This window comes from Mobula hypostoma, chromosome X1 (genome assembly GCF_963921235.1).
Source record: "Mobula hypostoma chromosome X1, sMobHyp1.1, whole genome shotgun sequence".
NCBI lineage: Eukaryota > Metazoa > Chordata > Chondrichthyes > Myliobatiformes > Myliobatidae > Mobula > Mobula hypostoma.
In genome coordinates this window covers 26,373,277-26,387,140 of record NC_086128.1, presented here as the reverse complement: position 1 = coordinate 26,387,140, position 13,864 = coordinate 26,373,277, and the positions used below count along the sequence as shown (strand labels likewise).

The window sequence follows — 13,864 nt, the reverse complement described above, 5'->3', positions numbered from 1 at the left end:
TCTCCCTCCACACCGTCTCATCACACACCTCCAGGGTCAGACACAGAGTGAAGCTCCCTCCACACTGTCCCATCACACACTCCCAGGGTCAGACACAGAGTGAATCTCCCTCCGCACTGTCTGATCACACACTCCCAGAGTCAGACACAGAGTGTAGCTCCCTCCACATCGATGTATCAGACACCTACCACACTCATTTAGGGCAGTAACACTCAGCACACGCAATCTAGTCGATGTCACAAGAACATTGCTACTGGAAAGAGCCAAGAGAGATACTTACCTCTCACTCTCGCGCTTCGGAGCTTCCTTCACCTTCACTACAATCACAGACTCAGTATCCGAACCTGCGTGGAGATCAGACCATTGGCATCATATGTCGGCGTGCCGAGCATCATATCACATCAGAACTGTAATGGAACACTCCTCACTTGCCTGGGTAGTGTTCGACCATGCACTGCACATCAGCCCCTCCTAAACCTTCCAACACTCCCAGTTAGGAGAGGGCACAGGGAACAGGTGAGCATTAACCCTCCATCCCTCCACGTCTGTGATCCCTTCCACTCCCCTACACCCCTCCTTGTCTCTGTAACCCCTTCCCACCCCTCAATCCCCCGTCTCAGTAAAACCCTCCCACCTCTCCAATCCTGTCTGTGACCCCCTCCCTCCCTTCCTGTCTTCCCCTCCATCCCTCCCATCTCTGTGACCTCCCTCCCTACTGTCCACCACTCACCATATCTGTCACCACCCCCCCACATCCCTCCCCAACACCGTAACACCCTCCCTCCCCTACAACTTCTCTCAGCCTTTGTGAACACCTCCCTGCACCATTACCTGTGGACATGGTGTCTGTTGCAGGGGTCTCCTCCACCACCACTGGGCTGGCACTGAAACGGGTCTCAGACACGTCTGGGCTTCCAGAGGGGGGCTCAGCCCATGACAAACGACAAGGCGCAAGCTGAGCAGCGAGGCACTCCCTTGCCCCGTGACTCTCCTCCAAAATTGGCACCTTCGGAGAGCCTCGCTCCCTGGGACTCTGGAACCCTGGTCTGGAGATTGGGGGTCAGGTTGGGAGAAAGGCAGCGAGATGACCTAGTTAGAGGGAGAGGACAGCAGGTGGGGTGGGCTATTGACTGTGTCAAAGACAAAAGTTGGAACAATGTGTGAAAGAGGTTGGTGAGGCCACACTTTTCTGGATGATCTGAATAAGTATTTTGCATCAGTCTTCACTGTGGAAGACACTAGCAGATTGCCAGAAATGTGAGAGTCTCAGGGGGCAGAAGTGAGTATCATTGCTATTACTAAGGAGAAGGTGCTTTGGGAGCTGAAAAGTCTGAAGGCAATTAAGTCACCTGGACCAGATGGACTACACCTTTGGGTTCTGACAGAGGTTGCTGAAGAGAGTGTGGAGGCATTAGTAATGATCTTTTAAGAATCAATAGATTCTGGAATGGTTCCTGAGGACTCGAAAATTGCAAATGTCACTCCACTCTTTAAGAAGGGAGGGAGGCAGAAGAAAGGAAATTATAGGCCAGTTAACCTGACCTCGGTGGTTGGAAACATATCGGAGTCTATTATTAAGGATGAGGTTTCAGGGTACTTGGAGGCACATGATAAAATGGGCCAAAGTTCCTTAAGGGAAAATCTTGTCTGACAAACCTATTGGAATTCTTTGAGAAAAAAACAGGCAGGATAGACAAAGGAGAGTTGGTGGATGTTGTTTACTTGGATTTTTAGAAGGCCTTTGACAAGGTGCCGCTCATAAGGCTACTTGCCAAGATAAGAGCTGATGGTATTACAGGAAAGATACCAGCATGGATAGAAGATTGGCTGGCTGGCAAGAGGCAAAGAGTGGGAATAAAGGGGGACTTTTCTGGTTAGCTGCCAGTGACTAGTGGTGTCCCACAAGGGTCAATGTTGGGACTGTTTCTTTTCACATTATATGCCAATGCTTTGTCTATGCCAGAAATTCCAGAGTATCAGGGGGCAGAAGTGAGTATAGTTGCTATTACTAAAGAGAACCTGAAAGATCTGAAGGTAGGTAAGTAACTTGGACTAGAGGGTTCTGAGAGAGGTTGTGGAGACATTAGTAGTGATCTTTCAAAAATCACTCGACTCTGGAATGGTTTCAGAGGACTAGAAAAATCACAAATGTCCCTCCACTCTTTAAGAAGGGACAGAGGCAAAGAACAGGAAATTATAGGCCAGTCAGCCTGATTTCAGTGGTGGACAAGATATTAAGAGTCCATTATTAAGGATGAGATTCTGGGGTAATTGGAGACACATGATAAAATAGGCTACAGATTCCTTAACTTGGAAATCTTGCCAGACAAATCTGTTACAATACTTTGAGGAAATAAAAGGCAGGATAGAAACATAGAAAATAGGTGCAGGAGTAGGCCATTCGGCCCTTCGAGCCTGCACCGCCATTTATTATGATCATGGCTGATCGTCCAACTCAGAACCCCACCCCAGCCTTCCCTCCATACCCCCTGACCCCCGTAGCCACAAGGGCCATATCTAACTCCCTCTTAAGTATAGCCAATGAACTGGCCTCAACTGTTTCCTGTGGCAGAGAATTCCACACATTCACCACTCTCTGTGTGAAGAAGTTTTTCCTAATCTCGGTCCTAAAAGGCTTCCCCTCTATCCTCAAACTGTGGCCCCTCGTTCTGGACTTCCCCAACACCGGGAACAATCTTCCTGCATCTAGCCTGTCCAATCCCTTTAGGATCTTATACGTTTCAATAAGATCCCCCCTCAATCTTCTAAATTCCAACGAGTACAAGCCCAGTTCATCCAGTCTTTCTTCATATGAAAGTCCTGCCATCCCAGGGATCAATCTGGTGAACCTTCTTTGTACTCCCTCTATGGCAAGGATGTCTTTCCTCAGATTAGGGGACCAAAACTGCACACAATACTCCAGGTGCGGTCTCACCAAGGCCTTGTACAACTGCAGTAGTACCTCCCTGCTCCTGTACTCGAATCCTCTCGCTATAAATGCCAGCATACCATTCGCCTTTTTCACCGCCTGCTGTACCTGCATGCCCACTTTCAATGACTGGTGTATAATGACACCCAGGTCTCGTTGCACCTCCCCTTTTCCTAATCGGCCACCATTCAGATAATAATCTGTTTTCCTATTTTTGCCACCAAAGTGGATAACTTCACATTTATCCACATTAAATTGCATGAATAGATTAATACATTAATAGATGAAGGATTGTCAGTGGAGAGCCAGCGTCTAGTGGTGTTCCACAGCAGTTGGTGTTGGGACCGCTTCTTTTCATATTATATGTCAATGATCTGGATGACGGAATTGATGGCATTGTGGACAAGTTTGTGGGTGATACAAAGATAGGTGGAGGGGCAGGTAGTTTTGAGGAAGCAGAGAGTCTACAAATTAGGAGAATGGGCAAAGAAGTGGCAGATGGAATACAGTGTAGGTACAGTATGGTCATTCACTTTGGTAGAAGGAATAAAAGTATAGACTATTTTCTAAATGAAGAGTGAATTCAGAAACTGGAGGTGCAAAGGAACTTAAGCATTCTTGTGCAGATTCCCTAAAGGTTAATTTGCAGGTCGAGTCAATAGTAAGAAAGGCAAATGCGATGTTAGCATTCACTTTGTGAGGACTAGGATATAAAAGCAAGGATGTAATGCCGAGATTTTATAAGGTGTTGGTCGGACCTCAGAGAGGCCTTCCATTGATCAGTCAACCATGGATGTTGAATCCTAGCTGTCTACGTAGTCGATAAACAGTACAATATGGAGAGCAGCAGGCTCCTCCTCTGCACACAGGTGATGAATCTGAAGAAATGACAGAGACCGAAACAGTCTCACACCAGCAATGTCACAGGAGTTGCCAGTCAGCGTTGAACCCAACATAGGCATGTCTTAGGGACTCCAGCTCCAAACTTTTCCTTGAGGTCTACTCCCAAAGTGTTTCCCATGAGTGCGTATACCAGGCAGTGGAGGTTTGAGATCGTTTTTTTCTTCCACAGCTGACGAGCCCCCTCTGCCTGAAGTGACTGGTTTTAAGGTGACAGTAGCACACTTTTGCCCCTTCTTCTGTCAGTAGGAACTGTTCCACCAGGTTTAGTAGCTAAGCCACATGAGAAGGCCAGGAGCTGGATTTGGTTGCCAGAGGCTATTTGAGATGCATGCATTGGGAGCAGTCACAGTCTTTTCCCCCAGGGTTGAGGTTGAGGGCTCAGGTTTAAGATAAGAGGGAAGAGATTTAATAGGAACTTGAGGGGCAACATTTTTCACACAGAGGGAGGGGGCATATGAAACAAGCCATTGGGGAAGTGGTCGGGGCTGCTACAATAACAACTTGCCAAATGTGTTGCCAAGAGAGCCAGTCCCATCTGCCCACATGTGGCCCATTGCCTTCTAAACCTCTCTTAACCATGTACTTATCCAGATAGCTTTTAAACATTGCTAACATGCCTGCCTCAACAGCTGTTTCTGGCAGCTTGTTGCAAATACACGCCACCCTCTGTATGAAGAAACTACCTCTCATGTCCCTTTGCCTATAAGGAGACTGATACTGGAATTGGAATTGGTTTATCATTATCACATGTACAGAAATACAGTGAAAAGCTTGTCTTTCATTCTGTTCATAGAGCTGAAATCATTACACAATGTATGAGGTAGAACAAGGTAAAACAATAACAGAATGCAGAATAAAGTGTCACAGTTTCAGAGAAAGTGCAGTGCAGAGCAGGCAATAAGGCGCAAGATCATAATGAGGTGGATTGTGGGGTCAAGAGTCCATCTTATTGTACTACAGGACTATTGAATAGTCTGATAACAGTGGGATAGAAGCCGTCCTTGAGCTTTGTGATACATGCTTTCAGCCTTTTGTATTTTCTGCCCAGTGGGAGGGGGAAGTAGAGAGAATGGCCAGTGAGGGTGGGGTCTTTGATTATGCTCATTTCTTTACTGACCAGTGAGAACTGGAGACAGAGTCCATAGGGGGGAGGCTGGTTTCCTTGATGTGGCAAACTGTGTCCACAACTCTGCTGTTTTATTGTTTTCACAGGCAGAGCAATTGCTGTACCAAGCTGTGATGCGTCCAGAACAAGGAAGAATCTCTTCAGAGCACTGCAGCACAGAAGTAGGCTGTTCAGCCCACCTAGTCTGTGCCAGCCTGGTTTTCTGCTTAGTCCTATTGACAGTATCTGCACCCAGACCATAGCCTCCATACCTCTCCCATCAATGTACTTAGCCACATCCACCACTTGTGCTGGCAGCTCGTTCCACACTCACCACCCTCTGAGTGGAGATATTCCCCCGTGTTCCCCTTGAACATTTCATCTTTTACCTTCTAGTTTCACCCAGCTTCAGGAGAAAAAGCCTGCTTGCATTTACATACCTACACTTCTCATAATTTTGAACACCTCAATAAGATCACCCCTCATTCACCTGTGCAACAGGAAATAAAGTCCTAATCTATTCAAACTTTCCCTATCTCTCAGGTGCTCAAGTCTAAGCAACATCCTTGTAAATTTTCTCTGCACTCTTTCAATCTTTCCTGTAGGTAGTGACCAGAACTGGACACAATACTCCAAATTAGGCCTCATCAACATCATGTACAACTTCAACATAACATCACAATTCCTGTACTCAATACTTTGATTTGTAAAGGCCAGAGTGTCATCAGCTCTCGAGACAACACTATCCACCTGTGATGACACCTCATCCAGAGCTGGTAAATCTAAGGGATGTTTTTGCCACACAGGACAGTGGAGACCAAGTTATTGTGTGTTTAAGGCAGAAATAGATAGGTTCTGGACCTGCGAAGTTGTTAAGAGGAAATGGTGGGAAGATGGGGTTGGGGGGAAAAAATTGCAGAACAGAACAGCCTCAACAGGCCTAATTCTGCTCCTGAATCGTGTGTCCTCCCGCATCCCACAGCAAATTCACATGTGATTCCTAACGAGAGACATCTCAGCAAGGAGCACAGAGATGGACCAAGGATCAGGGAGCAATAGAGTGCCCAATGGTGTGGAGAGAGATGGCTCTCTCGAGGGGGAAGGGGGAGGGGGTGTGGAATGTTGCATGTACTCACAGCCCGCGGTGGGACAGTGGGCTGGAGAAGGGCATGGTCCGCAACTTGCTGGTGTGCTGAGAGGCCACCATTTCCAGCAGCTGCCTGTAGATTTCCTTCTCCTCCTGGCGAATACTCTGGAGAGGAGAGAATCGACACCATGTCTGTCTCAGCAACATTTACACCCCTCCCCTCCACCAGTCCCAACCTCTTCCCCACTTCACTCTCCTCTGTCTGCAACTTCTCCATCTCCCTTTCCTCATGCCCTCCTCCTTCTCCCTTCCCCTTCCCTTCATTCCACCATTCCATCTTCTCTGCAGTTAAGCCTCTGACAAGCCCTCCCTCTCCTCCTCTTGCCTCAACCCCTCCTCCGGGCATACCAACCCTCCCTCCTCCCACCATTCCTTCCCTACCTGATAGATTCCTCTCTGCCCCTTTCCACCTTGTCCTGAACCTTCAACCATTCTTCCTCCTCTCCTACCCCAACTCACTCCCCATCTTCCTCTATCCATGTACCTCCCTCACCATCCTTTCTTCCCTCCATGCCCCACCTTCTCAGCATCTTGTGTATATGAACCTCCCTCATTCACTCACCCTCCCCCTGTCCCCATTCCCCCCTCCACCTCTCCAACCTCTATCCCTGTTCTGCCCCATTACCTCCTCAACTGTACTGAAGAACTTCCTACTGGTCCGTGCATGGCTCCCGCTTGCTGGTCTCTCCGGGACTCCCCGACTGCTGAAGGTCTTGGTGTACATAGGCACGAACTGGGACAGTCCAGGCTCATGGGAGGGGCTGGGAGTTCTGCAACAGAGACAGACACAGACAGAGATGTTGGGTGGGACCAGTGCAAGCCCTCCCCTCCATTAACCACTCACTCCCTCAGTTCCATATAGACAACCCTCCTCACACCCCACCCTCCCTCCTCTCTACATGTACACCCCCATTCTCTTTGCTCATACTCTCTCCCTACACCCCACACCCGTACACCCTCCAACCCCCCCTACACAGCACCTACTCCAACTTCTGAATGCTCCCTCCCACTACTCTCCACTCACACCCACCCCCTCCTAGCAGCCCCACCATCCTCACCTCCCCCCCCCATCAGCACCATCACACACCCCCTATTCTCCTATTCCTATTCTCTACTCCCAAAACAAACCCCTGGGCCCGGGGTGGTGGGAGGAGGAGTGGAGTCTGTTTGCCCCATACCTGGGCAATGCCAGCCGATTCTTCGAGTGTCTGTTCACCGGGTGTGGGTCCCAAGTGCTGTGGGGGAGCCTGTTCATCAGTTCCAACTCGTCCCTGTAACCAAACATTGCCTCCTCCCTGGGCAGCTGCTGGCAGCAGTCTGGGAGGTGCAGAATAAAGCAGGAGAGGCAAAAGCAGAGGTGCGGGGTGGGGGGGGGAAGAGAGTAGTGGTGAGGGCAGAGTGTGGGGGGGAGGGCATAAGACGGATGGGAGAGTGGTGGAGGGAGAGCATGAGAGAAGGGGAGGGGGTAAGAGAGGAGGGATGAATAATGCAGAGAGCGATGCAGATAGAGAGAGCAACACAGGGGGAGATGAAGTCAAACAGCGCAGAAATAGGCATTCAGATCACCGAATCCATGCTGACACCTTTCACTGCCTGTCCCCCAGCACTCACTACACGCCCAAATATCCAGTGGTCTGAATACCACCCGAGGAGAAGTCAAATATTCCCATTCGGACCCCTTCCTCTGTGCTCTCAGACACTTCTGTGACTATACCTCCTGCCCACTTCCCTGGCATTCCATTCTAGATACCCTCCACTCTTTGAAAATCTCCTCCCTCTCTCCTCTTGGTTTAGATACACCCCCCACCCTGTGGAAGGTTTCAGACTACCTGACTCAATCTCCTTGGGTCCATGTCCATAGATCCCTCAAAGTTGAAGGCATCTGTTGTATTGGCCTTTAATATTCTGGAGATTGAATTTAAGAGTCATGAGGTAACACTGCAGTTCTATACAACTCTGGTTAGACCACAAGATCATGGGCCAAAGGGCTCTTACTGTGCTATCTTCAATTCCCCTGAACTCACCAACCCAGCCTCTCCCCGCCTCCCCCATGGCCAAGCTCTGTCCCACAGCACTAACACCCTAGGGATTCTTTTTTTGCTCCCTCCCCCCACAGCCTTGTCTCACCAAGTACAACCAGGATATAAACAGCACCCCCCCCCCCCGCCAATAAATTGGGCAGGTCTCTTACTACTCACCTGGTCTGACCAGAGGGATCCAAGCTGGTTCTCTGGACTGGCAGATACAGGGATCACCCAGCGAGCTTGAGAAGATCTGGTTTGGTTGGGGGGAGGAGAAGAGACGTGCCGGGGGGGGGGGGGTTTATGGTGAGCATGAGATGGGGGAGGTTAGTGTGGGGCTCTCCCTCCATCCCTCCAACCCACTTTCCCCCCTCCACCCTCATCCCTTTCCCTCCCCACCCTCATCCCCTTCCCTCCTTCTCCCCTCCACCCTTATCCCCCCTCCCCCTCATCCTTCTTCCCTCACCCTCATTCCCTCTCCCCTCCTCCACCCTCATCCCCCCTTCCCTCCTCCACCCTCATCCCCCCTTCCCTCCTCTCCACCTCCTCATTCTCTGTCCTTCACATCCAACACCCCTGGACAGGTAGGTGACTGACCTGGGTGGGGGCGAGTGCACGCCGGGACCTGTGGTGAGGAGCGCCAGATGAAGAGGAAGGGGGGTTGGACGGGGCAGGCAAGTCCCTCGGTGAGGGACTCCCACTCTTCAGCCACCTCAGCACCAGGCTAGGGGTGTTCCAGGCCTCCGATGCCCTGTTCTTCATTGCCTCCACCAGCTCACCTTGGGTGGGGTAGGGGGCACAGGAAAGGGACAGAGAGGTAGAAATGTCATCATCAAACAACAGACCCCAACTCCCCTCCTTGCCCCATCTGCCTCTCCCCTGCCACCACCCCAAGTAGGCACAGACACTATTTGAACCCTTCAGCCGTGCTACTCCTCTCCCCACCATTGCTGTGACTCCCTCCACTCTGTAAGACCAGAAGATACTAAAGCAGAATCAGGCCCTTCAGCACTGCTCTCCCATTTAATCAAGGCTGATGTTCCCCTAATTCCATCTCCTCATAACCTTACCCCCTCATTGATCAGGAACCCGTCCATTTTCACCTTCCACATACTCAGTGACTTGGCCTCTACCACCTTCTGTGGCAACAAATCCCACAGATTCACCACTCTGTGGCTGAAGAGATTCCTCTTCATCCCAGGTCCAAAAGGACATCCCTTCATTCTGAAGCAGTGATCTCAAATCTTAGACTCTCTGATGGAGGCACCCTCTCCACATCTGCTCTTTTCAGACCTTTCAACATCCAAGAGATTTCAGTAAGATTCACTCCTCCCACGTCTTTCTGAACTTCATCAAGTACAGTCCCAGAGACATCAAACGTTCCTCATACATTACAGGTGTCCCCCGTTTTTTGAACATTCGCTTTAAGAAACCTCACGGTTACGAAAGACCTACATTAGTTCCCTGTTTTCGCTAACAGGTGTTTTCACTGTTACGATAAAAGGCAGCGTGCAAAAAAAAAATCAGCACGCATCCCGAGCAGCCGCTCTCTGCCGGATTCGGAACTGCATTCTAGCCGGCATTGCTTAAACACATGCCTGTGAGAAGCCGTTAGCAAGATAAGTTCTAAGGTGTCGGAAAAGCCTGAAAGAGCTCGTAAGGGTGTTACACTTAGAGTAAAACTAGACATAATTAAGCGTTTCGATCATGGTGAACAGAGTAAGGACAAAGTGAGTTTGGCTTGTGGAAGTTGACGAAGATGATGTTGAAGAGGTTTTGGCATCCTATGACCAAGAACTGTTAGATGAAGAACTCATGCAATTGGAAGAGGAAAGGATAACAATCGAAACTGAATGCAGTAGCAAATGGACCAAAAGTGAAGTCATCCAGGAACTGAACATGAAGCAACTGCGTGAGATTTTCGCTGCAATGATAAAGTACGACTTTAATTTTGAAAGGGTACGTCGGTTTAGGGCATATTTGCAGGATGGTTAGAGTGCTTACAAAGAACTGTATGATAGAGAAATGCGCGAGGCTCAGCAGTCAAGCATACTGTCGTTTTTCAAGCCTTCCACATCAGCCACAGCAGACAACGAACCTCGACCTTCGACATCGAGGCAGGCAGACATAGAAGGTGACCTACCTGCCCTGATGGAAACAGACAATGATGAGATGACACCCCAGTGTCCCACCACCCCAACACCCGGGCCGTGGATTGCCGTGAAGAATGCACTCCCTCCACAATCCCACTATGTGGAAATCTCCAGGATCCCCTTCCAGTTCACTCTCCTTAAACCTCAGGGGATACAAGTACCCCCTTTCCTCATGAAAGGACCCACCCAGTCTAAGAGTGGATCCGGTAAAACTTCTCCAAACTGCTCCTAACACATCAACATTCATCGCTCAGAGGGGGTTTCCACTGTCCACACTGCCCCACACAAATGGAACACAACTTCCAATTGTATCGGGCAGAATCAGGCCCAACTGCTCCATGCCTGGCCCTGGTACACTATCATAATCTGAATTCTCAGATCCAAGCACATCCCTCAGTCCTTCTCTATTATTAAGTCAAAAGTCATAAGACATAAAACAATCTTGTGGCAACCTTTTAACCTACTCCAAGTTCAATCTAACCCTTTCCTCCTACATTGCCTTCCATTATATCTTTTATCCACGTGCCTATCTAAAAGTCTCCTTAATGTCCCTAATGTATCAGCCTTTACCACCACCCCTGACAGTGCGTTCCAAGCACCCACCACTCTCTGTGTAAAAAAACCTATTCTCATCCTCCCTCACTCCAAAGAGAAAAGCCCTATTTTCAGTCAGCCTATCCAGACAAGTCATGCTCTCTAGTCCAAGCAGCATCCTGGTAAATCTCCTCTTCACCTTCTCTAAAACTTCCACATCCGTCCTACAATGAGGTGATGAGAGCTGAACAATATTCCAAGTCTGTGTTCACCAGAACTTTATAGAGCTACATATTACCTCGCAGCTCTTGAACTCAATCCTCTGACAAATGAAGACCAACACACCATACATCTTCTTAACAACCCTACCAACTTGTGCAGTAACTTTGAGGGATCTACGGATGTGGACGCCAAGATCCCTCTGTTTCTCCACACTGCTAAGAATTCTGTCATTAACCCTGTATTCTGCCTTCAAATTCAACCTTCCAAAGTGAATCACTTCATCATCTCTGAATTGAACTCCATCTGCCACTTTTCAGCCCAACTCTGGCAACCTACAACTTTCTCCACTATCCACAACTACACCAACCTTTGTGTCATCTGCAGATATACTAACCACCTTTCCACTTCCTCACCCAAGTCATTTATAAAAATCACTAAGAGTAGTGGTCCCAGAACAGATCCCAGCAGAACATCACTGGTCACCACCCTCTGCCTTCTGTGGACACGCCAATTCTGAATCCACACAGCCAAGTTTCCCTGGATCCCATGTCTCCTGACTTTCTGAATGAGCCTGTCATGGGAAACCTTATCAAACACCTTACTGAAATCCGTATACACCACATCCACTGCTCTTCATCAATTTGTTTGGGACGGTAAGACCATTCAGCCCATCAAGTCTGCTCCGCCATTCCATCATGGCTGATTTATTATCCTTCTCAACTTCACTCTCCTGCCTTCTCCCTGCAACCTTTCACACCGTTACTAATCAAGAACCTACCAACCTCCACTTTAAATGTACACAATGACTTGTCCTCCCCAACCATCTGTGGCAATGAATTCCACAAATCCACCACCCTCTGCTTAAAGAAATCCTTCCTTTGACAAAGACAGCAACAGTATTCATAATACTCCAAGCATGGTCTGAGCTAACAGCTCCCTTCTTCGCTATTGGACCCTCTGGCAACGAGATGTTCAGCTCAGTGTAGACCCATCTCTTCACTGTGTGACTCATCCTTCCCCGCAGGACGTACCCACTTTAAGTCGCTTCCATGGTCTTCCATCCTGTTCCTCTGAGCTCTGTGTACTGGAATGAGAGAGGAAGGAGGGTCTGTGTGAATGTTGACATTTATAAACAAAATACATTTTGTCATTTCCCCCTGCTATAAACTTGTGCAGCCCACCAACCCATGCTGACCATGACAAGAATGATCCCAGGGATGAAGGGGTTGAAAAGGTTAACACATGAGGAGCATTTGATGTCTCTGGCCCTGTACTCACCGGAGCTTAGAAGAATGGAGGGGGGTCTTATTGAAACCTACTGAATATTGAAAGGCCTGGATAGAGTGGACGTGGAGAGGACGTTTCCTAAAGTGGGGGAGCCTAGGACTAGAGGTCACAGACTCAGAATAAAAGGATGTCCATTTAGAACAGAGGTGAGGAAGAATTTCTGTCGCCAGAAGGCAGTGAACCTGTGGAATTCAGCTGTGGAGGTAAAGTCATCAGGTGTATTTACAGCAGAGGTTGATGGATTCGTGTTTAGTCTGTGTGTCAAAGGTTACAGAGAGAAGGCAGAAGAATGAGGTTGAGGGGGACAATAGAATGATGGAGTAGATTCAATGGGCCAAATAGCCTAATTTGCTCAAATGTTCTTATGGACTCTCTAATGACCTTGGTCACTGAGCATGCCTTGGAGATTTAAAGAATGGAGTAATGGAAACAAGTCATGGTCTGATTGAATGGGACTGTATAAACCAGAGGGGATGAACAGTCTCCACATGATTCTAGCAGACTCCAGTCCATTACCGATCCTCACACCTTGACCCATGCCCATTACTGTCTTTCTCCACACAATTCCCCCCACCATTACTCTCCTGACCCCATATGCTGCCTTTCTCCTCTAACCCCACGTTCCCTATTGATCACCTACCGAATGTTAGGCAACCACTTAACCCAATCCTTGACCCCTTGCCTACCCTCCCACCCCTGATCCCAAACCTCAACCCCTGATCTCTTGTCCACCTGACTCTATCCTCAGTCCCTGATCCCTTGGCCAACACTTCAGACACCGGGCGCAATAACCAACCCCTACCCCCTTCACAACCCCTTACATAAACTCCTGACACCAGTCCACTCTTGACCTCAAACTCAACCCATAACCTCCAGAATCCAACCCTGACCTTTGCCCTTTACCTCAGCCGCGGCCTCTTCCTGCCGGCACGGCCCACGTCTCCGCTACCGACTCTTGAATCAGTTTCAGGTTCTCCCCCGGCCTTTCGATCGGGTTCCCGGGTCTCTGGGCTACCTAGCAAAAACCGCCACACAGCCGAACGCACTCGCTTCAACATCTCGACGAACCGCCGCCCATTCAAACGTGAAGATGGCGGCCGTCCGTCCCCCCGCGCTGATTGGCCGTCGCTCAGACCCGCCTCCCCGCCCACCACTTCCCGCCTCACAATTGGCGGAACAGTTTGCGTCACCGCCCTCCTTCCTTACGATTGGTTGCCTCAATGGAGGGGTGGGAAAGAGGTAGAGGCGTTCCTGCCTTGGGCTGTGCTGAAGGAGTCGGAGGGCGCACACAACGATTAGTTGGATCCTCTGATGGACGACACCCCCTTTTTCCCCCGGTTTGATCGTCAGTCCGAATTGGTCTGATGTTCAGTTCCCTGTTTTTTCATTGGTCTATTTCTCTACAGGATCTGATTGGATAATGATTCTGGCTCTGTCTTTTGATTGGCTGTCGTATCCATCCTTTGATTAGCTGCTTCCGTGGACCATTCCAGTCACCCTTCCTTCCCCGACCTATCAACCTCAGACGACGGCTGGCCATTCGGGGCCAATTGGTCGTCCACA

At 49.3% G+C, this 13,864-nt stretch overlaps 1 protein-coding gene across 1 annotated transcript in view; it reads right to left on the bottom strand.

Moving 5' to 3' along the window:
- Positions 1–13,405, bottom strand: part of senp1 (SUMO specific peptidase 1) — a 35,777-nt gene extending 22,372 nt beyond the window's left edge. The window contains exons 1-9 of the mRNA XM_063037029.1: positions 13,205–13,405; positions 12,046–12,098; positions 8,703–8,884; positions 8,283–8,358; positions 7,263–7,401; positions 6,710–6,854; positions 6,074–6,189; positions 832–1,046; positions 281–344 (exon numbers count right to left, since the gene is read on the bottom strand). Of these exons, the coding sequence (XP_062893099.1) occupies positions 281–344; positions 832–1,046; positions 6,074–6,189; positions 6,710–6,854; positions 7,263–7,401; positions 8,283–8,358; positions 8,703–8,884; positions 12,046–12,098; positions 13,205–13,359 (1,145 nt within the window). The 5' untranslated portion in view covers positions 13,360–13,405. The remainder of the gene's footprint in view (positions 1–280; positions 345–831; positions 1,047–6,073; positions 6,190–6,709; positions 6,855–7,262; positions 7,402–8,282; positions 8,359–8,702; positions 8,885–12,045; positions 12,099–13,204) is intronic.
- Positions 13,406–13,864: the final 459 nt, after the last annotated feature.